This window comes from Rhinolophus sinicus, linkage group LG07 (assembly GCF_036562045.2).
Source record: "Rhinolophus sinicus isolate RSC01 linkage group LG07, ASM3656204v1, whole genome shotgun sequence".
Lineage (NCBI taxonomy): Eukaryota > Metazoa > Chordata > Mammalia > Chiroptera > Rhinolophidae > Rhinolophus > Rhinolophus sinicus.
Window position 1 is genome coordinate 63,516,174 of NC_133757.1, and position 26,864 is coordinate 63,543,037.

The 26,864-nt window shown below is 40.6% G+C and overlaps 1 protein-coding gene across 2 annotated transcripts in view; it reads right to left on the reverse strand.

The window, feature by feature from the left end:
- TMEM273 (transmembrane protein 273) overlaps positions 1 to 14,250 on the reverse strand; it is a 28,622-nt gene extending 14,372 nt beyond the window's left edge. For both annotated transcript variants that reach the window (XR_012497948.1, XM_019730152.2), the window contains exon 1: positions 14,100 to 14,250. Coding sequence is in view for 1 of the 2 variants with exons in the window: in XM_019730152.2 (XP_019585711.2) it covers positions 14,100 to 14,145 (46 nt within the window). In the remaining variant the exon portion in view is untranslated. The remainder of the gene's footprint in view (positions 1 to 14,099) is intronic.
- Between the last annotated feature and the right edge of the window lie 12,614 nt (positions 14,251 to 26,864).

Consider the following 26,864-nt stretch of genomic DNA (forward strand, 5'->3'; position numbering starts at 1 on the left):
ACCCAGGAGCTCTCACCAAGCACACACCTGAGGCTGCACCTGCCCAGAGGATGCTGCCTTTTTCTAAGGTGCACAAGACACTTACGGTTCTGAGTCTAGGGTCTCTGCTTCCTCCTCATGCCCCTTTGGACGTGCTATTGCCAGATGACCTGATATGCCGCCCCTGCCTGACAAAATAGCTGGTTTTCAGGCCCCTCTCTACGACCCCTCCCACCTCAGTCCTACAGAGGACAGACCGCAAGTAGTTTCCCAAGAGGAAGGAGCCTCTTAGGAGAGTGAATGGCCCTGAGGCCTGGCAGCTCCCTGGGTCCCACTCCCTCAGTACGGAGAGGGCAGCCAACAGAGGGAGACAGCAGCATGGCTGCTCCCGGAGGGTGAGCTGAAGCCGTAGCATGGCCTTGGCCCATCTCAGTTAGAATCTGACCCTCTGAGGCCCATCCCTGACATTCAGACTTCCTGTGCTGTCCACCCTCAATAGGGGTTGGCACTCCTTAGCACCCTTATTTGGGCAGAAACTGGCTGTGTGGTTCCAGTGAGGGCAGTGGGTATGCATGCACTCAGATGTCATTCTATAAGTATCTGAACTAAAAATAGGGAGAGGCTGCCCTGAGTGTTTGTCAATTAATGCCTGGCCATTTTCATCTCGGAACTTAAATATTGCAGAATGGCTCCTAACTTTAGATCTCATGAATTCCGATGCTCTCATCTAGAGGAAAGGGTTTCAAATGTCTAGAAGAGGCATCCATCACCTCCTAATGGTCCACACACAGGAATGAAGTACCTGCAGTGTGTTCTGAAGGACCCTGGTGCCCAGAGGGACCCAAGAACAACCCAAGACCCCTGAAGGAGCTCACAGAGTGACAGGGGAGACAAGATTTACACTGAAGAAAAGATCAGAGTGGCATGGGTGGTGTCCAGCACCTTCCTGCAAACCTCAGTCTCCACAAGATGAAGGAAGTCTGAACGGAATAGGTGGGGGGGCCATGCTGTGTGGCTTGCGCACCTCCCTTCCACCTTTGTCTGTTGGCAGCACCTAGGTTTTCCTTTGGGGAACCACCTGCATGTCATTCCCTCAGGGCAGCTCCAGGATAAACCTGTGACCCATCTCTGATTAATTAGCCTATTCCTTCTTCCTGTCAGCAGTAATTGGTCAAGGGGCAGGGCAAGTGATCTAATTCAGGCCAATAAGATTCAACTTTGGGACTTCAGGGAAAATACTGAGAAATAGGAGTGTCTTCCAGAATTGATAACTGTGGGGCTGAGGGGGTTCCCACCAGGTGGAGGAAACCTGCTGAGACTGAAGACCCCCCAACCAGAAGAGGGTCAGGCCGAGACCAAGTCCCTCAAGATAGCTTTTGAGTCCCTGAATCCAGCTGTGCCTGAAGCACTTCTCCTTGACTTTTCAGTCACCTCAGTAAAGAAACACCTTCATCTTAATTTTATCTGAGCTAAGTAACTATCACCTGCAATCAGAAGTGTCCTGATGACGGAGGTGGCAGATCCTTCAGGTTGGCAAGGCAGGGATGGGAGCAGACAAGTAGGACCTGGTGAAAATGGTGGGGGAAATATGGGTATGAGGACAGGCAGGGAAGGTGTCCAGACAGAAGAAGAGGGGCCAGCAAAGGCCAGAAGGCCCGAGAGAGCATGAGGGCTTAGGAATAAAGAAGCAGCTCAGAAGCTCAGAGCAGCTAGAATGCATGGGAAACCGAGGCTTTCAGGGCTTTCCAGAGGAATGGGAGGGGGCCGCCAGCCACCACATGGCTGCCCTGGGCAGGAACTGGGCATAGGAGGCTACAGAAGCCCACCAGAAAAGGGAGAGGCTGACCTGAGGCGGGGAAACACCAGGGGAAATGCCTCCAGCTTCCAGAAATAGCATCGTAATTAAGAGGAACACAATAATGGTGGGTGACCAGACTTGTGCCCACTTGGTTTTTCCTGAGCAATCTTTGCTAATTAATTCTTAAAGATTCACACACTGGGATTAAAACACTCAGCTACAGAAGCCAAACTGATCAATACTTTTCCAGGCTAATGGAGGGGCTAGAGGCAGGGAGCCAGCTTCAGCCCAAGGTAGAACCAGAGTGTTCCAGGCCTGGGAAGCACTCCTGCTGGCCAGGAGGTGGTGACATGCAAATGCTGTCACACCTGGCAGAAGAGCTGCCATAACATACCTGGTCAGGGAGATACTGAAACTTCAAGGGACAGAGATGCTGGAAGCCAGAGGAGCTGGAGGCCACCCTGGTGGGGTAGGTGGTAGTGTCCAGGGCAGGCTGGAACAGCAGACCCACAGCCAGAACATTCTGCTGACCCTACTCACTGGTGGTAGGGGTTTGTTTCATCTTTGAACATCTGTTGGGACATGAAACCTTTCTGTGAGCCTGTGGGGTGTGGGAAGGAATAATACTTGGAATCAGAATATCTGAGTCTTCATTCTGCCACTGTTTAGGCAAACATGACATGGCTCCCAGCTTGGTGGCCCCTCTGCAATGGGGCTGAAAATCAAGTACATAAAGCAAGCACATGAAAATCAAGCAAGAGTGAGCTGTGAGACCCCCTGAAGGTATGTGGGCACAGACTGAGGTGTCTTCTACAAGCACACAGCCACCCGCTTGAGATGGGGTCCCCAACTTTCCTGTGGCCAGGGGAAATGTGGAGAGCAGAGCATACCAGGAGGCAGCTGTGGGGAGGCTCTGAGCTCAGAAAGGAGCTAGGCCTCCCCGTGAAGGGTTCAGGTCTCTGATGTGAGAAGTTGCAGAGCCAAGCAGAGGCCTCCATAAGGCTCCAGGACTCCAGGTAGGGGACGGCCCATCCACTGAACATTGAGGTTTCAGACCAAAGATGTCCTGTTTACAAGAGGAGGCTTCGCAGAGAAAGCAGGGGACACTGGAAGCAGTGCAGAATAACTAATTAATGATGGTGAAGTATTTGGATGGGGAGAGCGCTGCATAACCGCTAAGTGGAGGGGTTATTATTATTCATGCAATATTCATACTGTGCTCTTCAGCCTCTGGGAAGCTTTGCTCAGGAGTCCTCAGGGATCTGGCTGAAGAAGCATGTGCCCAGGGGGCGGGGCTGTAGGATGACAGCTGGCCTGGCCCGCAGGGGAAGGGGCCATGATGCTGCAGAGGAAGCAGCAGCACCAGCCAACATGAGAGCCCTGGGACCTTGGCAACACAAACCATCTGCCTCCATCTACGAGGAGAGAGGTTCACTATGCCTACCATGCGCCAGGGTCTACGCCTGACATTTCCATCATAGTTATCTTTTCTAAGGCAGTTTCTAACATTTGCAGAGCCCAGCACATGTCACATGTCAAAATATTTCTAAGTTGTAAATCAAGCCACATACAGGGCCCAGCTCACTTTCCCCTCAGGATCCTGAACTCCACTCCCCAGGAGTCACCTTCCTGAAGGGAAAGCTCAGCTCTGCTGAGGGCCCCAAGGGCTGGCAGAGTCTTCTGGGCAGAGCAGGAGGATGCTGGGCCTTGCTAGGCCTCCTAAAATGACCAGATGCTCCTAAATTGGGGATAGGGCCTGGCCCAGTCAGACTCCCTGCAGGTCCTCCTACCCAGCACCTGCTTACCTGGAAATGCAGTCTGCCCAGGAATGCTTGTTGGTCATTGAAGTAAAAGCTCTTCCTCCCTTGCTCTCTGTCCCATAGCCCCGAGTGGGCTGTGGTTTCCCCTCCAGGACACACTGTACGCAGTTTTAGCCGCCCGGTGCACCCACAAGTCCCTTTCCCTTATATCTGTGTGCTGCTCCCGTTCCTGAACTTCCTAAAGTCTTTCTGACGAGATCAACAAGAAACAACGTCTTTGTGTTCGGATGTGTGTGTGTGTTATATGGGGGCCTCCAAAGGCAGGGCAGGGGCAGGGGTTCTGTCCTTGGACCACGGTCCACATTTTATCCGGAAACTCCAGCAGGTAATGTGCCCTCTCAAGGTCACCTGAATAGGAGGGCTCTGGGGTTTGAACCTGGGTCGGCCTGATTCCATAGAACAGTCTCACGCCAGCACGCAGGGTAGACAGTAGCTCCAAGCTGACTGCAGTTTCATAATGTGTCATGTGTGGGTGTGTCATGTGTGGCTCACCTGAGCTTGGGAGAGTCTCTAATTTCCATACCCCGAGGTCACCTCAGGGACCCTTGCTGAGTGTCTCTAGAGGCTTCCCTGGGTCAGCTTAGCTGCCCTGTCCCACACTGTCTTTTGTGGGGCTGAGCATGGGCCAGCCAAAAACTGTGACAGGCACCGCACCCTGCCACTTTCCCGGACGTCAGGCCACACACTGCTTCCAGTGGGGAAACGAGTGAGCCATGAAATGCGGCCTTGGAAGTGAGCAGAGACCCTGCTGCCATGGCCCCAGACAAATCCAGCCTAGAAAGTCTCCGTGCCACCAGATGACCGGCTGTACTGCAGCTGGGGGCTCATCCTCCAAGGCTGTACGATGCCTTGTAGGATAAGGCCCCCCTTCTCCATGTGGCTTGTGCCCACTCAGCCTCATACCACACTGCCCTCCACTCCATGCTGCCCTCACCCCCATTCCTCCTGTCCCAACCAGATTTGTTCCTACAGACTGGCTTCTGGAAGCTGAGGTTGCCCTTCATGTTTGTAATCAACTCACAAACAAGTGCTAGTTGCTGAGTGGTATCCTGGTGAGACCAGATTCTTGCCCTGACAGAGGTGACAGTACAGGGAGGAACAAGATCTCAAGCAGACAGGCATGAAAACAGACGTGCTACCAGGTGTGTGAGGAGGACTGTGAGAGAGCACCCCAGGGGCCTGGACACTGACTTCCTGACGATGTGACCTGAGGGTTTGCACAAGCTTGCACAGATCTCTGAGGTGGTTACAGCCAAGAATTTCCCCCACTGCTCGTCTGTTTCGTTCAGACAAGCAGGAGAGAGTGAGCCCAGTTCATCTTACTGAGAACCGTTAGCTGGTTATTCGGTGGAATCAAATGTAATAAAAGAAACAGTTCAGGCAATTCTGGTGGATACTCGAGGGTCTGGATGAGACAGAGTTGCTTACAGTGACTTTAAAGAGGAAGCAAAGTGGCTTAATTTGGGAGTGAGTGAAAAGTCTCCGTATTTGTGTGTCAGCCAGGTCAGCTCCGGCTTCTCAGTCTCCCAGCTATGGCTCCATCCAGGCTACAAGGACCACAGGGATTTCCTGGCAGGCCCTCTGCTGAGCTTACCCCTCCTGCCTTCACTTCATGGGGCATTTTCTCCCCTTCAGGAGCCAGTAGGATCAGGGATGTGTGTCTAAGAGATGTTAGATAGCCCAAACTCCTCCCCAAAGAACCTTCCCCTAAATCACCCATCCCCCAGCCTCTTAACAACTCATTTCCGAGAAAGATGGGAATAAGCTTACTTTTCTTTATTCTTCTCACTATGTATAGCTTACAACCCTGGGTATTATATTACAAACCAACATAAGAAGGTTCTGAAAGGTGGGGAGAAAGGCAAACTGGCTGAGAATCGTGGGAGCCCTCCTAGAAGCAGTGGTGTCCTGAGGTCGGGGTGTAGCTTAGTAGTTGGTGTCTGTCACAGCTCATAAAAATATGAGTAACAGACTTTCCTTTTCTTCTAAGGTTTCTAAATTAGGTGTGACAGTTGAAGCTATAAAATGATAACATTTCTGATGTAGTTCTCAACATACATAGAAGAAATATTTAAGGGACATAGAGGCACAATTTATACGTTTCACTTGAACTGTTAAAATGTAGACACCAGTGCACTGTGATACATATATATATAATATATATATATATAATGAGATACAGCAACCACTAAAAAAGCTATGGAAAGCAATACATTCAGAAACACTACAGACAAATCAAAATGGAATTCTAAAAAATGTTCCAGAAACACACAGGAAGGTGGGAAAAAAAGAAATGATAAACAGAGAACAAAAAAAAATCAAAATATAAATTGGCAAACTGAAAGTTCTAACATTAAACATAAATTGCCCAAGTTTGCCAATTAAAAAACATTTGTAAAATCAATTTAAAAAAATGATTGACCTATATGCTGTCTACAAGAAACTCACTTCAAATATGATACAGGTAGGTTGAAAGTAAAAGTACAGAAAAAGAAATGCCATGCAAACATTAATTTCTAAAAAGGAGTAGCTATATTACTATCAGATAAATTTCAGAGCAAAGCAAATTACCAGATCCAGTGATATTACATTACATTATATTACAAGTACAGAATGATAAGAGTCAATCCACCAGACAAACACAGTAATCCTAAATGTCTACACATCAAACAACAGCTAGAAAACATGTGAAGCAAAAACTGAAAAAACTGAAAGGAAAAATAGACAAATGCACAACCTTCTCTCAACAATTAATAGAACAGATAGACAGAAAATCATTAAAGATATTTAAAAATTTCAACCATACTATCAAGCAATAAGATCCAACACCAGCAGGATACACATTCTCTTCAAGCACTTACATACGATTTATCAACATAGACCATACCCTGGGTCAAACCTCAACAAATTTAAAAGAATTTAAATCATACAAAGTGTTCTCTAATCACAATTGGAAATAAATTATAGAAAGATAACAGGAAATTTTCCAAAAGTTTGGAAAATAACAATATTCCTAAATAATTCATGGGACAAAGAGGCTGTCCCAAGGGAAATCAAAACATGTTAACTAAATAGAAATGATAACACACATATCAAAACTTGTAGGACATAGCTAAAGCGGTGCTGCGAGGGCAATTTGTAACAATAAATGCCTTTTTTTAACAGTAGAAAAAAGAAAAATCTGAAATTAGTAATTTAATATCCCACTTGGAGAAACCAGAAGAAGAACATCAAAATAAAACCAAAGAAAGCAGAAGGAAGTAAATAATAAAAACAAGAGCAGAAATCAATGAGCTTGAAAACAGAAAAATAATAGAGAAAATAAGTGAAACAAAACTCTTTGAAAAGTTCAATCAAATTGATCGACCTCTAACAAGATTGACAGAAGAAAAGGAGAGAAGACACTAATTACCAATATCATAAAACAAACAGGGATATCACCAGACTCTGCATGTATGACAAAGATAATAAGAGAATACTATGAGCAACTTTATACATAAAAACCTGACAACTTAGATAAAATGGACCAATTCCTCAAAAAGTACAAACTATTACAATTCACCCAAAATGAAGTAGATGCTTTGAATAGTCCTACAGCTATTAAGGAATTTGAATTCATAATCTACAAACTCCCAAAACAGAAATCTGCAGGCCCAGAGAATTTCATGGGAGAATTCTAACAAGTGTTTAAAGAAAAATTAACACCCATACTATACAATCCCATTCAGAAAATAGAAGAAGAGGTAACATTCCCTAACTTATTTTATGAAGCCAGCATTACTGTGATTTTAAAACCACAGAAAAACAGTACAAAAAAAAGAAAACTACAAACCAGTATCCCTCATGAATATAGATTCAAAACCCTTAGCAAAATGTCATCAAGTAGAATTCACTAAGATAAAAGAATTACATATCATGACCAAATGGAGTCTATTCAGGGATGTGAGGCTGGTTAAATATTCAAAAATCCATCAGTGTAATCCACCACATTAACAAGCTAAAAAAGAAAAAAAATCACATGATCATATCAAGTGATTCAGGAAAAGCATTTAACAAAATTCTACACCCATCCATTCATGACAAAAACTCTCGGAAAGCTGGAAATAAAGGGAAACTTCTTCAACCTTATAAAGAATATCTACAAAAAACCTACAGCTAGCATCATACTTAATAGCGAGAAACAAGATGCTTTCCCACTAAGATCAAGAACAAGGCAACAGTTTCTGTCATCACCATGCCTGCTCAACATTGTCCTGGAAGTTCCTGCCAGTCCAATAAGGCAAGAAAATAAAATAAAAGGCATACCACTTAGGAAAGAAGAAATACAACTGTCCCTATTTATAGATGATATGGTCTATGTAGAAAATCCCAAAGCACTGAAAAAAAAAAAAATCCTAGAATTAATAAGTGAGTTCAATAAGGTCCCACGATACAAGATCAACATACACAAATCAACTTCTATATACTAACAATTACACATAGAAAGAGAAAATTTAAAGACAACACAACATAATTTACAGTAAAAAAATACTTAAGTGTAAGTCTAATAATGCATATACAGGTCTCATATTAAAAACTCCACAATGCTGATAAGAGAAATAAAAGAGAGCTTAATAAATGGACATACATACCACATTCGTGGAAAAATAAATATGATAAAAAGGTCAAATCTTCCCACATCCATGCATAGATTTAATGTAATTCCTATCAAAATCCCAGCAAGACTTTTTTGTTGATATACATAAGATTATTGAAAGGTAAATGAACTAGAATTGCTAAAAGGTTTTTTTAAAAAAGAAGAATAAGGTAAGAGGGATTACTTTACCATCTTGAAACTTATATACCTACAGAAATCAAGATGTGTGGTATTGGCAGAGGGACAGACACATATATCAATGGAAAGGAAAAGCTAGCCGAGAAATAGTACACACAAGTATGACCAACTGATTTTTTACAAGGGAGCAAAATCAATTCAATAGAGAAAGGATAGTTTTCAACCAATCATGCTGGAGTAATTGGGTATTAGAGGGAAAAAAAGTACCTGGACCTAAATTCACAAATAAACTTAAAATGGATTGTAGATTTAAATGTAAAATATAAAACTAAATAACTTTTAGAAGAAAATGGAAGAAAAAATCTTGGAGACTTGGGGCTTGGTTAAAAATTCCTCAGACATATCAAAAGTATGAACCATAAAAAAGATTTTATATATATATATATATGTGTGTGTGTGTGTGTGTGTGTGTGTGTGTGTGTATATATATATATATATATATATATATATATATCAGTAAATAAAATAGATATATAAATATATATATATATATATATCAGTAAATAGACTTAATGAAAATTAAATACTTTTGTTATATAAAAAGACTTTGTGAAGAGAATGGAAAGACAAGCTAAGAGACCTGGAGAAAAATATTTGGAGATCACATATTTGACAGAGGACTCATATAAAAAATATATTAAGAACTCTTAAAATTCAATAGTAAAAGAGAAAACAAGCAATCCAATTAGAAAATGAGAAAAAATCATGAAGAGAATTCTTGCTCTATCAGAAAATTTCTCCTTGCCTTCCTGGGGTCCTAGCCTCTTCTTTTACCTACTGCTGACTTTCTGAGAGACCCTAGTGTTTTAGTTTTCTTTCATTACATTTATGGTAATTTGATACACAGCAAAACAAAAATAATTCTGCAAGAATTCTTTCTCACACACCACAGGATTCTGAACCATTGTCTTGGCAGGAATCTGGAACAGGGGAAAAGATGTCAGGAAATATTTTTACAAAGATCTCAGGGATTAAGAACCAAGAAATAAAGTGATGACTTTGACTTGTAAGATAAAAACGAATTTAATTCTCTTTACCCCAGCCTCTGCCATCTTTCAATTATAAATTAAGGGGAGGGAAAGGCCTCTGTTCTCTTCAATAACTCTGGCTCCTTCAATGAAGAATGTTTTAGGCAACTGGAACATAATTAAAGTGATATTGTATTTCCTTTATTATCATGATTATAATAATACATAGAATTCAGCGGGTGCTTTCCAACAGAATTAAAATGGAGACAGATGGCTGACAGTTTGGTTGGAATTAGAATCCATAGGAATATTTTATATGTCAGCTTTAAAAAAGGAAGGTGCAAACCACTAATAAAATGCTTAGGAATTTTACCAGATATTTTCAATAGCTATTTTTAGAGCAATATTTTAGCAAAATTTAAAAGTATTGATTGGTCAGTAGTTAAGTGGCAAATAATTTATTTAGGATTATGACAATCATAATCAAAACCTAGTTGTAAATCATTTCACATTATGTCAAAAGTACATCCTATGGCTCCAAACGTGATACCCTGAGAAGGACACAAGATCAGTTACATAGTTTTCTGATGGGGAATGGATAACCAGAATTTAATCACTAGGGTATCATGCAAACCCCCAATTAAGGAATGTTCTATGAAACAAAAAAGAGGGTGAGGAATGGAAACTTCTAAAATATCAGTGACATAAAAGACAAACAAAGGCTGTGGAGATGTTCCAGACTAAATAAGGTGAAAGAGACATGGTTACCAAATGCAATACCTGGCCCTCCTCCGGCCCCTTTGCTAACGTGTAGTAAAAGCTGCAAAGGGCATTGTAGGATCAACTGAAAATATTGGACTATGATATAGATTATGTGGAAATATTTTGTCAATGTTAAATTTCCTAAAGTTGATAACTACACTGTGGTTATGTAAGTGATTATTTCTAAAGAAATGCACACTAATGTATTTAGAGGTTTAAAAAAAAGCCATGATGTATACAATTTACTTTCAAATGGCTCAGAGAAAAGATCTCTCTTTCTGATAAATTTGATTGTATCACATTTAGAGACTTTTGTGGAACAAAGGATGCCACAAAGATAAAAGATAAACAACCTATTGAAAGAACATATTTGCCACATATGACACAGACAAATAAGTAATATCCAGAAAAAATACACAAAAGAGCAATAACCAAATAAAACTAATTTGAAACTTATAGAAAAAGAAAATGGCTATCTAATAAATGTAGGAAAAATGGTTATTCTTACTAGTAATCAGGAACATGTAAACTTTAAACTTGGCAATAATATTTTACAATCCTCCAATAGTTCAAAAATGAGAAGTCTGACTAGATTCAAGTATCACTGAATCTGTAGGGGGACAGATATGTCCAGATCTCACTGGTGGAGAGCAATTTGGTAATATCCAATAAAAGGAGACTGTGCATACCCATGGCACAGAAACTCCTCTTCCAGATGTGTCTCCTAGAAAAACAGCTGCACATGAATTTCAGGAGATACAACCAAGAAGGCTCATTGCAGCAGCATTGACAGTCATGCAAAAAGCTACAACCTAAATTCCATCAGTACCAGAATGGATAACTAAGTTATGATATAATGTTTCAACAGAATCTTATAGACTGTTGCAATGACAACGTCTGATTCGTGTTATCGGAATGGGTAGCTAACGGCAGCATGTTGCTATGGCGGCATTCGGGTCAAGTCTTTAACACCAAGAAAGCAACAAAGGAAGGAAGTACAGGCAAAGCAGGGGTGATGTTTCCTCTGGGGAGGTGGGGCGAGGAAAACAAGACAGAGGAGGGGAGCTGAAGGCTTCAACTCGGTCTCTGATGTTCTGTTTCTTTGATGGATATGTTGATTTATCATCTAGCTACTTTTAAATACATAAACCTAAAACAAGCCAATTTTAAATGTGTTAATTCAGGGTTTTGGGTCCATGAACTTTTGTTACATTGATCTCAGTTTTTTTAAATGTTTTTAGAATATTCAAAAACTGTTTTTTCAAAAACTCTCCAATTACTCTGGGTATGGGAAATAATGGACCTAGCTTGTCTTTCCAGGGTCCCATGAGAGAGAGCCCGGACGTCATTGGGGCGAGTAGGCAGAGAATCTCCTTTGCCTATCGTGCTGTCCCTGACAGCCTTCTTACCCACAGTTGTCACATACAACCTAGGGGACTGGCCTGGTCACCCGCCCTCACGTGTCATTCATTAGTAGGTTGTACTAGATAATCCCCTAGGTCCCTTTCACCAGTCCATAAAAGAAAAACCCTTTTCCTTCCAGCTTTCAACAGGCTGTCATGTTATTTTTTTGTTCGTAGAAACTTATTTATTGCAATTAAGAATATATGTGATCATTAGAAAAATTTCAATGCAGAGAAACTGAAAAATGCCTCATAATCCTATTTTCTAAAAAGAATAAAAGATACTATTAATCATTTGCTATGTTTCCCTCCACTCAATTTTTGGATAGATAAGCAAACATACGCAAAATATAACTACATAATTTTAACTCTGTATCTATCTCTTTGTCACTACTCCTCTGTCCATGTCAGTTCTGAGAAAGTTGTGCTTTTCATTTAAACATGCTGGATATTGTTTGAAACCTTACAGCATAATTGATTTAGCCAGATTCCTTCTGATAATCACTTGTTTCTGGACTTCACTGTGGTCAGCAGTGCTAAAAACATTCTATTAAATCTAAGGTAAATAATTTACCCTATTATTTCATTAAGATGAATTTTGAAGTTGAAATTTCTTGGTAGAAGGTTGTGGGCAGCTTATATTTTGACACATATTACCAAATTGCCTCTGGTAAGATTGGATCAATTAGTTTCCCCGATATCCAGGAGTGAGGGCTCACCTCCCGGCAGATACCAGCTGCACGCTTTAAACGTGGGAACACACTGAATTCTCTCACCAGCCTGTGAGATGGGTGTTCTCACCATCCCCACATTACAGAGGAGAGCACTGCACACAAATAGGATAAATAACCTGTTCTCTGAGCTGGTAACAGCAGCGCTAGGACGAACATTCCAGGAGTTTGGAGCGGAGGCTCACTCCTAACCACTACTATCTCTATGACGAGTTTCTCAAAGCACTAACCAGCTGTGATACCTTGGCCAAGTAATTAAAATCTAACCCATGAAATGCAGGTAAGGGTGGGACCTACTCCATAGAGTTGTCATGGGGACTGAAGGAGCTCACGTAAAGTGTTAAGCAAATTACAGAAGCATTAAAAAATGTTAGGTGTTATTGTTTCTTTCATTATTTGTGAGCATGAGCATTTTAAAGGCTTACTCTCTGTTTGTAATTCTTCAGTGAATTGCCTGTTTGTATAATCTACACTGTGTTTCATTGGGTTTCTTAAATTTAACTTCCTATTTTTCCCTAGGACAGACTATCTAGATAGGTCAAAAGCAGAAACAAGGATTAGACCTCTGCCACCTTCTGCCACTTTCCTGGGCACACTTTGCCTCAGCCGCCCTGCAGGCCTTTAGTTCTTGCTTGCTGGTTCCCACCATCCCTCACTGCCACTGTCCATGATTGTTTCCACGTGTCAACCAGTAGATGCTGTGGCTATCCTTCTGCCTGACACGTTCACTCCCAGAAGCCAGGTTCTTTGTCCTGTTGTAGGCTTCAGACAGAGTCCTGCCCATGGAACTAACTTTGCCATTTCCAGGATACAGGTTATTGATCCATAGACAAAAGATTAAATTCAGAGACAGACTGCTTGCCTTTGAGTCTTGACCCAGTGCAAGTTTTGGGAAATCCCTCTGTGTATTCAAGGGCTGCCCATTGCCTCTCTAAGAAATAACAGCTGATGTCACAGGGGATCTTGCAAAGTCGTATAGCTCTTTCCTCTCCGTCTCTGCGTATGGGTATTTCTAACCATCACTCTGTGCCTCCATCTCTCTCTCTCGGTTTCTTCCTCTCCATTTCTATGGCCTTATATTACTTCCTCTACATCTGGCCCTACTTTTTTTTAGTCTCTGTCTCTCTCCCTTCTTCCTTCTTTTGATGCACAGGATTAAAGATGACTTTAAAAAACAAAGAAACCTCCGGGCAACTAGGAGCCTACTTCCCTCCATAATAAGACTGGTTCACCATTAACTACAGAGAAGCATCTACATACCTACATTTTCTCCTCTTACATAACTATTTTGATTTGACTTAATCAAATTTAACTTAATTTTCACACAATCCTAAAACGGAAACATTATTATCACCCATTCTATTCATTCAGAGACTGATACTGAGAGAGTCTAAGAAGTTTGCTGCAGTTTGTCAGCAGTGGAGCCGCGGTTCAAAGCCAGATCCCAGTCCAGGCCCCAGGCCAAAAGCTCTTTCTGCCACATGACCCTTTCCTGTTTGCCCCTGGCCCAGAAGCATTTGTAAGTTGCAGCTGGAATGAAACAGACAAGCACATTGCATGCTAGACAGTCAAAGTGAGAAAAGCCATCTCTCCAAAGGGACACACCATGCTTTAGGGACTGAGGCCCAATGGGCAGATCTCCCCAAGTTTCCCTCTCAGGGTGGCATCCCAGCCACAGAGGGGTAACGTGCACCCATTGCCACACTCCTCACTTACCCAGCAGAGGAGGCAGGTTTCCCTCTCAGGGTGGCTCCCCTGCCTACAGAAGGGTAATGTGTACCCCATTGCCACATTCCTCACTTACCCAGGAGAAGGAGGAGAACTCTCAGCACTCCGGCCGCTGAGCCCATGTTGGCTCTCTGCTCCCAGCTCCTCGGGCTCCTTGCAGGGCAGGCACCTGCGGGCTATGTGACCCAAGGCTCCAGGCAACAGGAGCAGAGCCTCACATGACGGAAGGGCAGGAAACCACTGCTACAACCCCACACTGCTCAGTTCCTCTTATCCAGGCCTCTGACAGGTGGTGAAGCTGTGGCCCACAAAGAGGGCTCACTGTGATGTGCTGTGTACTAGTTCTCCCGAAATCCTCCCCACACGGCAGGGAACACAGGCACTGTTGGCTGCAGATTGTGGCCCAAAGACCCAGGCCAGTGAGTCCCAGAGGGTGATGCAGCCAAAGCTATCAGCCTGGTGTCCAGCTCCTGCCGTAGCACCCACAGTCTTGGAGCGGGGGTGGAAAGCTCCCCCTTCCCGGCCCACTGTACAGCCCAGGCACTGGTTTTGTGGCACGAATCCCTTCGAGTTGGGGGACACCGGTGACTCTTTTCTTAGAATAATATCTTTAAATGCCCCCCAAAAAGTATGTAGAGATTATAAAAGAAACCAGTTCTTGTTGAAATATGGTTATCAAAATATGTTGAAAATAGACATCATACAGCAGTATGTGTGCTTCTTTATCATCACAGTAAATAGTAAGATCTAGTGGCAGGAGAAGTAACTACCACAATCTAGATGTCAGGATGAATGTCATGAGATTTACAGAGATCAGTAACAGCTGTAATGTGGATGAAACTATCTGCAATACATATCGTATTTCCCCAAAAATAAGATCCAGTTGAACAATCAACTCTAATGTGTCTTTTTTCTTCTTTTTTATTAAATTTATTGTGGTGACAATTGTTAGTAAAATCACATAGATTTCAGGTGCACAATTCTGTATTACATCATCTATAAATCCCACTGTGTGTTCACCACTCAGAGTCAGTTCTCCTCTAATGTGTCTTTTGGAGCAAAAATTAATATAAGACCCAGTATTATATTAAGTTATATTATATTATATTATATTATATTATATTATATTATATTATATTAAGGACCGGGTATTATAGTAAAATCAGACTGGGTCTTATATTAATTTTTGCTCCAGAAGGTGCATTAGAGCTGATTGTCCAGCTAGGTCTTATTTTCGGGTAAATATGGCAGTACTGGTAATAGAGTCACCCAGGTGGTAATATCACTGGGGTATGTAGGCTGCATGCATGTCAGAAGGAAATGCTAACTTTCTAGTACAGGTTAGAAGATAGAGATGTGACTTTCTCCAGTCCAAGTTCACAGCCCCCAGGCCAAGCCCCTGCTCTGGAGGACCCTTGGTTGTCAACACAAGCCCAGCTCACAGATGGGGGCCCTGTGTTTCTGTACTTCTTGATACCAGCTTGACTGTCAAGCCACCAACTCAACTGTATAAGAAATGTCACTTTAAAAAATGTAAATCAACTTAACGACAATTGTTGAGCCTCATTCAACTGAGCTGGCCGATATTAAAGTCTTTTCATTCTTGGTTTCCATCCACCAAATTCCTAAGACAGCCAGCTCACAGAGCACTTCCCACCATTCCGGGTACTCTCTCTAAGAAATATTCTAAATATGACATTTATTTGACCTCCGGTATTATAGTATAGTATAGTATAGTATAGTATAGTATAGTATAGTATAGTATATTACATTATATTATATTATACCTGGTCTATACTATAGTAAAACAAGACCAGGTCTTATATTAATTTTTGCTCCAAAAGATGCATTAGAGCCGATGGTCCGGCTAAGTCTTATTTTTGGGGAAACACAGTATTAAACATTTTGGATCAGTCTTCACCTGAACCAGGAAACACACTCTCTCTTACTTCTTGTGAAACATGTGGACTTTTAACATTTTTATCCCACTTAGTGGAGATAATTGTGAGATAAATATTTTGCTTTCCCCTAAGTGAAGGGTAAGAGAATGGCAGTGCAGATGCACTACTCAGTAGGTAGTGGCTGAGGAGGCAGGAAGCGCACAAGGGAGCTGCAAGCAGTCCTGGGCTTCCAGGTGCACCAAGACGCCACCTGCTTCTGTGACATCACTAATTCTCAAGTGGTGGCAACTGATTTCAAAAGGTTTTTGCCTAAATGTGTGAGGTTTCCTCTTTGGTGTACTGATCACTGACCTCCACACGGGATGCGGGTGACATCATTGGTCAATGAAAAATGTGTTAGAACTTGAAGAAATAAAGCTTCAAGTTTGAGAAAAAATATATATATTTTAAAATAAAATAAAATAAAATGGTTTTACATGGGGCAGATCAAACCAAACACTAGCAGGTAACTTCTGCTCTAGAATACCTCTCGAGACCTCTTCCAGGGTGTCATGTGGGGACTCTGGTCCCGCTCCCTGCACAAGAACACAGGACATGGTGAGGCCAAAAAGGAACACCCACGGAGCCATCGGTAAGGGAGTCATACCACTATAGTCTTGCTGGCGGCTGGGTTGGAGACACAGGAAGCAGGAGCCACATGGTCCACAACCTGCCGTCCACTTCGCTGCCAACCAACCAACCCCATTTGCTAACTGCAATCCGCGTTTCTCTGCCAACCAACAACCAACCCCCTAGAGTAACCATGGTAGTTATACTAATGGCTAATGGCTAACTGGTAACAGCTGATGGCCACCCAGCCACAGCGGATGGCCATCTGATTACAGCTGATGGCCATCTAATAACCGAGCCAGCACCTTTCCACGTGAGGTTGAGAGTCTGGAAACTGTTCTCTGGGACTCTGTCCCCACACAGGGTTTGACCTTTCATACATAAACCCAGAATGGGAAGTTTCTGCAGCAACTTCTGCTTTTCACCCTGCCACAAACTCCTAGGACTGGAAATTGCAGCATCTTCTACCTACTTGAATGGAGAAGGCAGAAATACAGAATGCCCTATTAGCTAGAATCTGAAAGACGACCTGACATCTAGCCATGCACCTGATGTAATCACTCGTCACCTCAGTGGTATGATGCCCCATCCAGAGTGGGAGTCTCACCCCATGCTCCTATAATGAACATCCAGTTCTTACCTGAGGTTGCCTCTGTCACAGGGCTGGGATGACTCCCAGTAGACTGGAAGCCAGGCAGGACAGCAGCCAGAGCAACTAGCCCACCACCAGGTCCAGCACTCCATCTCAATAGTTTTTGTTGAATAAAAGAATCAACTCACTTACGTAGCTCACACCCAGACCCAGCCAGCCCAGCCTCCAGCCTGCTAGTGGGGAGTTGGGGACCTCACCTTACATGTGCTTAGGAGGTAACCTGCTCTGCCAATCACAGAAGAATGAGCCAGGAGCTCTGATACTTGCATGGTTCTGTACATCCTCCAGCCTGGTCATGATCACAGGAAGGGAGCGTCTGTCCCCCTCAATCCCCAGCCCCTAAGGACCAGCCACAGAGCACACGATTCACACCTGATGTGCCTGTAGTGCAAGCTGGGAGAGACTGTCAAATTACCATCATTGCAGGATATTTTTTAAAAATTAAAGATAGACAAGATTTGAAACTGACATTGATTTATTGGCCTTAAATAGAGCTCTGCACCCCCAAATTAGAAAATAACCATTCTTCTCAAGCTTATACGCAGTATTTACCAAAAAATTACAACATCTGAGTCATGAATTAGCTCAAAATATTCAAAAAACAGGTGACATATACACCACATTTCTTACTACAATGCAACTGAATCTGATAACAATATTAAAAATATTCTTTCCATATGTTTGAAAATTAAAAAAAAAACACTTTTAAGTAACTCGAAGATCAAAGGAAAAATTAGTGAAAATTGAAAAAAGCTAGAACTGAATGATAATGAAATGTTTCGTATCAGATTTTGTGGAATGTAAGTAAAGTAATAATTAGAAAGAAATGTTAACATGTAAATACCTAGAAAAGAAGGACTGGGAAGTGAATGAGCTAAAGAACTAATCTGAGAAATTTCGGGGAAAAAAAACTCCTAAAAAAAAAAGAAAAAAAGAAAAAAGGAGATAATTAATGTGAGAGCAGAAAGGAATGACCAGAAAGCAAAAGATACAATAAAAAGAACCAACACATCTTAAATTGTATCTTTAAAAAACTAACAATATGACAAAATTCTCACAGAATAGGTAAGAAAAAAAGTGAGAAGACAAAAATAATAATATTAAGAACATAAAGGGGACATGAGCATCACTTTAATGCATTAAAATGGAAAAAAACATACCATTATCTCAACAGATGCAGAAAAGTATTTGACAAAATTCATCACCCATTCATGATAAAAACATGTAATAAACTATGAATGGATAGGGACTTCCTTTACCTAATAAAAGGCATCTACCCCAAAACCCAGCAAACATCATTATTATGGGGAGCCACATAGAGCCAATCTCTCTAAACTAAGGACAAAACAGAATGTCCTCATCACTATTTCTATTCAGTATTGTCTGGAGGTCTAATTAGTACAGAATTTTTTAAAGGAGAATATGAAGAATAAGAATTGGGAAGAAAGAAAAAAATATATTCTCGGATGATATGTTTATCTACCTAGAAAGCCTCTAAGACTCAAAGACTATTTGTTAAAAATAATAATATGGCTGAATACTAGATCAACATTTTTGAAATGAATTGGATTTCTATATACCACTAACAAACAGATAACTTATTTTTTAAAAATAAAAATTACCACTACCATTAATATGTAGGTGTATGTATACATACATATATGTGGAATATAATAGATTAATATAATATAATATATTAATAGAATAAATCTAACAAAGGTTACTCAAGACTCATATGGAGAAAACTTTAGTTAATAGGATTAAAGAAGAGCTAAACAAGCAAAAAGTGTGTCATTGTGTACAGGAAAACTTAAAAATCTTAAAGATAGCAATTCTTCTCAAATTGATCTATAGTATCAGTGCAGCCTTATACTCAACCGCATCAGTAATCAGAAAAATGAAAATCTGGATCAAAGTGAGATATCATTTTACACTTTTTAGATCGGTAACAATAAAAATCTTGGGTAATACATTACTGACATATGGATGAACTGGGAGAACATTATGCTAAGTAAAATAAGCCAGATATAGAAAGACAAACACTACATGATTTCACTTATATGTAGAATCTAAAATAGTCGAACTCATAGGAATAGAGAGCAGACTGCTGATGGCCAGGGACTGGGGAGAGAGACGTTGGGAGATGACCATTGGTACAAAGTCCCACTTACGCAGATGAGTGAGTTCTGGATATCTAATGCACATCCTGATGACTGTAACTAATTGTAATTAACGATTGAGTATTGTATACTTAAAATTTGCTAAGGGGAGATCTTCGCTGTTCTCACCACATGCACATGTCATGTGATAGGTATGTTAATTAGCCTGATTGTAGAGATTATTTCATAATGTATCCGTATATCAAAACATCACTGAGGGGGGTTGTCATTGTGTGAGGGATATAAATGATAAATTTATAACTATTACATTGTTTTGTGCACCTGAAACTAATAAAGAAATGTTAAAAAAAAAACACATCACTGAGTATACCTTAAATGTGTAAGTTTTATTTGTTAATTATACCTCAATAAAGATGGGGAAAAATCTTGGGTAATGCTAAAGTTAAGTTGAGAATATGAAAACATATGGCACACATCTTTGAAAGCAATTTTCTTTTCTCTGATGAAGCTGAACATTTGTATATCACATAATACAACAGATCTGCTCCTGGAGAGATAACCAGGGACACTCTTAGACATGTACGTTCAGAGATATGGGAAAGAATACTTATAAAGCATTTGTAATAGCAAAAGAGACCTTGAAAGAATGACGAAACCCATCAACAGGAGAATGGATAAATAATAAATGATAAATTTTTACAGCGCAGTGACATACAACTATATGAATGAATAAACTACAGCAATATATACAACTTGGGTAAATCTTAGGAACATAATATTATGTGAAAAATCAAATTGCAAAGGGCAGCAAACAGAATGATATCATTTTCATGAAACACAGAAACAAGTAAACCTGAACTATAAAGAATATAAGGACTACATATAAGTTCTGACAATTAAGTTCGCGAACTCATCCTAGAAAACATGCTACATACCCCATTGTTGAATATCATTATGGTCACCTTCGAAGCACTCCCTTTGGGAATCTATGCACCAACCCCAGCACCTAGCCCACCCTTCAAAGCAATTTTGGAATGCTTTTTCTGGAATGGCCATCAGAGCTGTCATCGTATTAGCCTTGATGTCCTGAATGTCATCAAAATGTCTTCCTTTCAATATTTCCTTTATCTTCGGATAAAGAAAGAAGTCATTGGGGGCCAGATCAGGTGAGTAGGGAGGGTGTTCCAGTACAGTTATTTGTTTACTGGCTATAAACTCCCTCACAGACAGTGCCGTGTGAGCTGGTGCATTGTCATGATGCAAGAGCTCCTTCGGGACCATTTTTGTACACACCTTTCTCATGCCAAGATTTTCAGTTAAGATTTTTCTAACTGTTTCTCTATTGATGTTTACTTGGGCTGCTATGCTTGCCACAGTCAGCCGACGATTTTGATATACAATTTGAAGAATTATTGCAATGTTTTCGTCATTTCTGCTGATTACTAGCCGCCCTAACCTCTCTTCATCAGTGACGCATTCTCTCTCCTCAGAAAAATGTTTAATTCATTTGTACATTGCTGTTTTCTTCATGGCATTATCCCCATAAACTTGGACTAACATGTCTCTGATTTCACTTTCACTCTCGCCAAGTTTAACAAGAAATTTAATGTTTGTTTGTTGCTCTAATTCAAACTCAGACATTCTCACAACGGCACAGAAAAAAATGCAACAACAATAATGAACGCCACTCAGCAAGACACCGGCACATGTTGACACAAACACAGCTGTGAGACACTGATATACCCAGGTTATGAAACCTTACTGAGCTGTTTGTACAGTGCACGGTGGCAAGTTCACGAACTTAATTGTCAGATCTTGTATATATTTTTCATTGAATAATAATTTTTAAATCATTAGAATAAGAACACAACATTCAGAAGAGTGAGGGGAAAGGAAAGAAACAGACAGGTAGAATACAGAGGTAATATCCTAGTTCTTCCATTGTGAGGTGGAGGCATAGGTATTTGTGCTATTCTTCTTCTTCATTAGTAGGAAGAACATATGCTGAGTTTTTCCTTGTGAAGCCCTGGTTTAAGCCCATTATGAGTGCAAGTATAATAACATCCCCTTTCACTTACAAAGGTTTGACAAATGACAAAATGTTTAGATCATATTCATAACCTACACATGTCATGGAGAATTTGGTATTTGTTAAAGATTGCAAAATTAAAATGTAATTAAAATAAATATTAATACCAGCAAGGCTGTGTTGATAAAAATTCAAATTGTTTCAACCATTCTAGTCATGAGCATCTACAGCTTTAAAAGATTACATAAGTTTTGGCCCATTAACTGCACTTAAAGGAACATAGTTTAAGGAAATAATTGAACAAATGCATAAGGATGTACATATAAGGATGCTCACCACACAATTATTAAAAATGAAAATGATATGTAAATATCAGGAACCAGCCTAAACTGAACTAGTAAGCAGACAGGAGAGCATCCACCAGTAAGTGTGTACTTTTACCTTCATCACCTTGCTTGAGTTTCAATAAGCAAATTAGTATAGATACCTGTTTCCAGGGAAAGAAAAAAGGTAAAACTGTAGCAAACATGGTCAGTGGTACAGCCACTTTTCTAAAACCTTTCAGCAATTGAAGGACATTGCAACCTTGGACTTATAGTTAGCAACAGTAATAAGGTAAAAGAAGGATATCTGTGCATTTGGCAATGGACCACAGGGACTCATCTAGATAAATGTGATCCAATCTCACTGTAAATACGTATATATGTGGTATTGTTTTAATATGATTTCCTGATTATAAAAATTATATTTACATCTTTACATATGGCTTAATTTCTTTCCCTAGCTCTGCATGGCTGTACACAGTTCTGTGGCTGACCTAAGAACAATATTGTGATTCTAAATTTTCTCAAATATGGTCAGGTCATGATAAAAAGTATAAAGTCCATTAAGGTACTAATGCAAATTTCATTATTAAAGTAATCAATCTCGAAATAATGAAACCACAAAACCCAAAAGCAACTTTCACTTTCAATTTTTTTCCAGTGTCTCATGGGAGCTAAGGAGCTGGGCAGTCTCTGACGTGCCTCTGGGAAAGCCATGGACTAAAGCCATCTTCAACAGCTCAACGCCCCTTTGGCTCAGGGGCTCCTGGCAAAAGAAACCTAGGCAAAGCTTGCTAAGAGCCCAGTTCAAAGGGAGCTCGGGGGACGAGCACCTTGCTCAGGCGGGGCATTCAATTTCATCCATATGTGGCCATCTGCAGACTGTCAAAATTAGGAAACTCTGGTGTGTGCAGTATTTCCCTCACTATGAAAAGAGGAACTTCATTCTCAGCCTATATCTCTTAGAAGGTTGCAAAAGTTAGCATTTATCAAGTTTGAAGACTTGCAAAAATGCAAATCACCCAAATGCCCTGTTTTTTTTACTTCAACTTTGAGTAAAGGATTATCTGCTATCTAGGCATCTTAGGTGAATGTGGGATGCTTCTTACAGAACACTAGCCAAGTTTGAGACTCTCATAGTCTGCCTCATTTTGCCAGGAGAAATTAAAATCTTTCCCAGGTTCTCTGCCCAGGAAGTGACCCTTGAGTCATCTACAAATTTTCAGTTGGCAGATGGGATTCTGCCCTGGAATCACAAGAGTTTAATACAAATACCAATTTCCTTTGCATTGACAAGTCTCATCATATAAATAAAGATTTTGAAAATGGACCTACATTGAAAATCTCTTCTTACCTACCTAAACCCAAAGACCTACTTGGGTAATGCTCCCACCAGGGTATTGCTTACTAAAGCAGAAAGACTTGGACTGGGCAATGAGGAAAATATGTGGGAGAGAGAAACACTGTTACAGCTGAGTCAGGCTTTAAAAACAATTTTAGAGTCAGATGTAATATAGTGATTAAGGGCATAGACTTGGGGGCCAGATGGCCTTGATCCTAGAACTTAACCTCTCTGCTTCTTAGTTTCTTCATTTGTAAAAGAGAAATAAAAATGTACTTGTAAGGTCGTTATGAAGAGCAAGTGAATTAATACATACATATTCGGCTCCTAAAACAACGATTGGAGCATTGTAAATGTAAGTTTAAGTGGTTGATGTTGTAATTTTTTGTGATGTTGATTTACAAAAGGTGAACCCAATTGTGAGTGACCTATAAAATGAATACTGCAAATCTATACTGGGAGATATAATGAGTGACTTAAATAAATGAGGACTTATCACACTTTCCTTCATAGACTAGTACAGGGCTTCTCACAGGGAAGTGAGAGGAAAACTGGTGATTCCTTAAGGTCTATAGTGACTATTTTGAGAAAGTCTTGTGGAAACAGAATGTGTGCATGTAGGAAATGGTAGCCTGGAGCTGAAAGGTTCAGACACCACAAACCAGGCTTAGGCTCATGGGAAACTCTCTACTCCTTCTTCCCTCACCTAAATTGCCCAGATGAAGCAAAAGTACAGCAGGCTAGCTGGAGGTGATGTTTTATCACCAGGGTGGTACTGGAGGGTAGTAGATCAATAACAACAGGCAGATGTTGACTGGCCTCCCCATGAACACGTTCTAACACTACCTCCACCTCTTCCACACCCTCAATATACAGATGCCTCCAGCATGGAGGCCAGTCGATACCTGGAACTGAGAGGAGGACCAAATTATTGAGCAGTCTCCTAGAGTTCTGAAGCTTTATCACTTGGGAGTAGAGGAATTGTGCAAATAGGACTGCTGTGAACTAGATGATAAAACCAGAGGAACCTTCACCCATCATGTCCCCAATGGAGCTAGGATTTTGCCGCTCCTCCAGTTCATATCACCAACCAAGGCAGATGATCGTCCTAAGATAATATGAGTTCACAGGGAAAAATAACAAGCTATTTGAAGAGCACAAGTGCTGAGTGTGAAAAGTAGAAAAGCTAAACATATGATGACAGAGGAATTAGAGTTAATGGAGCAGGAAAAAACACAATAATTTAAGATAAGCATAAAAAATATATATGAAGTGTGACAATTAAGTTCATGAACTTGTGTCAACAATGTTGCTAACCTTTTTTGATATCAAAGGGATTATTCATTATGAATTTGTACCAACTGGACAAACAGTTAACCAAGTTTACTATTCGGAAGTGCAGAAAAGTCTACATAAAAATGTTACATGACCTGAGCTTTTTGCTAACAATTCATGGCTCTTGCATCACGATAATGCACCAGCTCACATGGCACTGTCTGTGATGGAGTTTTTAGCCAGTAAACAAATGACTGTATTGGAACACCCTCATTACTCACTTGATCTGGCCCCCAATGACTTCTTTCTTTACCCAAAGCTTAAGGAAATATTATTGAAAGGAAGACATTTTGATGACATTCAGGACACCAAGGGTAATACAATGAAAGCTCTGATGGCCATTCCAGAAAAAGAGTTCCAAAATTGCTTTGAAGTGTGGACCAGGTGCTGGTGTCAGTGCATAGCTTCCCAAGGGGAGGACTTCGAAGCTGAACATAGTGATATTCAGCAATGAGGTATGTGGCACTTTTTCTAGGATGAGCTTGCGAACTTAATTGTCCAAACTTATATGCCCAGATATGTAAGATAGGGTAGTGGAAAGTAGGAATAAGCAGTAATGAAAAAGAATAAAAATGGAGTCACTGGGTATAAAAGTATGTAAATCATGAACACGACAGGGGAAATGAATAGAAGGAAAATAGAGTGGAAAAATTAATTAGTGCTCTTTGAAATACCAGATTTAGGAACTCTGAAAACATCAGAAAGGAGAAAAAATAATAAGATAAATGCTTAGAAACTTAGAGGGTAGAAGTAAAAGTGTCAACATCAATATAATTGGAATATTGGAAGAAAACAATTGAGAAGGAGTATTTGAAGAAGTAACAAATTAAATTTCTCAGAAATAAAGATTAATGATTTCAGACTGAAATGGCTTAGGAATGTTAAGAAGCATATATTGGGGCAGGGCAAAAAACCTAAGTTTATTTTATTAAATTTGAATAACATCATAGAAAAAGAAAATATTCTAAGAGCTTCAAGAGAAAAAAATGTACATCACTGACAAAGGAAAAATAATCAGGTAACATCCAGTATCTCAAACAATGGAGACAACCATCAAATGGAGTACTGAAGGAAAAAGACTATAAACCAGGAACTTTATCTATAGCTAAACCCTTATTTAAATACAAGGACAAAATAAAGATATTCTCAGTCATGCAAAACTTCAGAATCTGTTTTCAAAACACTCACAAGAAATACTCCAGCAAAAAGAGAAAGAAGCCAATGAATGATCCTGGCAGTTAGGCTTGAAAAAATTTTTTTTAAGTTTATTATCCAAATGTGGAATTATCCAAAAAATGGAGAGAAATATATTTCTTTTTTTTAATTCCTGTTTTCTCTGTTCTTCATCCTCCCTCTCTTTTGATTTTTATAACAATTCTGGATATGCACACATACACAGATATATTTTCAGAATTAAAATTATAGATGATATTAATATGCAATAGGTGTGGTGGGGAAGTGGGATGAATATAAAGACTGGGAGGGCATCAGACAGGAATAAGCATATGTTAAAGTAATTGCCTTATTCCAAGGGAGACATAGGCATTGATAAGCTCGAGAAAATAATGGGGGGAAAAAGTCATATGACTGGATCATGAGAGGTTAGGGATAAACACCAGAATAATAAAAATAGATTGTTTAAATGAGCAGAAGAAAAATCAGTTTGACCTAAAAAACGTAAGAAAGGAGAAAAAGAGAATCTCTAGTCAAGATGGTGACGCAGGTAAATGCTGTGCTTGCCTCCTCTCACAACCACATCAAAATTACAGCTAAACTACAGAACAATGATCATTGAGAATCACCTGAAATCTAGCTAAACAGAAGTCCTACAACTAAAGGCATACCGAAGAAGCCTCTTTGAGACTAGTAGGAAGGGCGCAACCCAGAACTGAATGGTCCCCATACCAAAGTATGGCAGTTAAAAATCAGGAGGGATATCTCGGCTGCAGAGGACCCCACAGAGGAGTTAAGGGAGTCAACCCCACACAAAACTACCCAACCCAGTATTCCAGGGCCAGGAAGAGAAGTCCCCATAATTTCTGGTTGTGAAAATCAGCAGAGATTGTGGCTGAGTGAGAGGAAGGGCTGCTGGAGTCTCAGGTGTCACTCTTAAAGGGCCTGCACGTAGACTTACCCACTGGAGGACTCACTTGCTCTGAACTCCAGCACAGGACAGCAGTTTAAAGGGCACAAGGGACATACAGGGAGGTACTGAATTGTCTGGCTTCAGAGAGAGGGCTGGATGGCCAGGTTTCTTCCAGACAGAAGTGCTAGCAGTATCCATTGTTTCTTTGTTGAGCCCTCCTGCCTCATGGTGTGCAGACCCAGGCAGCTGCCATATCTGAGTCTCCATCAACCTGACTAACACCATTCTCCCCACCCAACTTGCAGGCCCAACTAAGCTGTTTTCAGTGGCTTTTTCATACAAATGGCCTGTCTTGGCTCATGCTGAGGACTTTCCTGAAATCTCTTCAAACTTCAAAAACCCCAAACAAGTAGCATCTGGCCTCGGTGTGCTCTGTACCTCCTA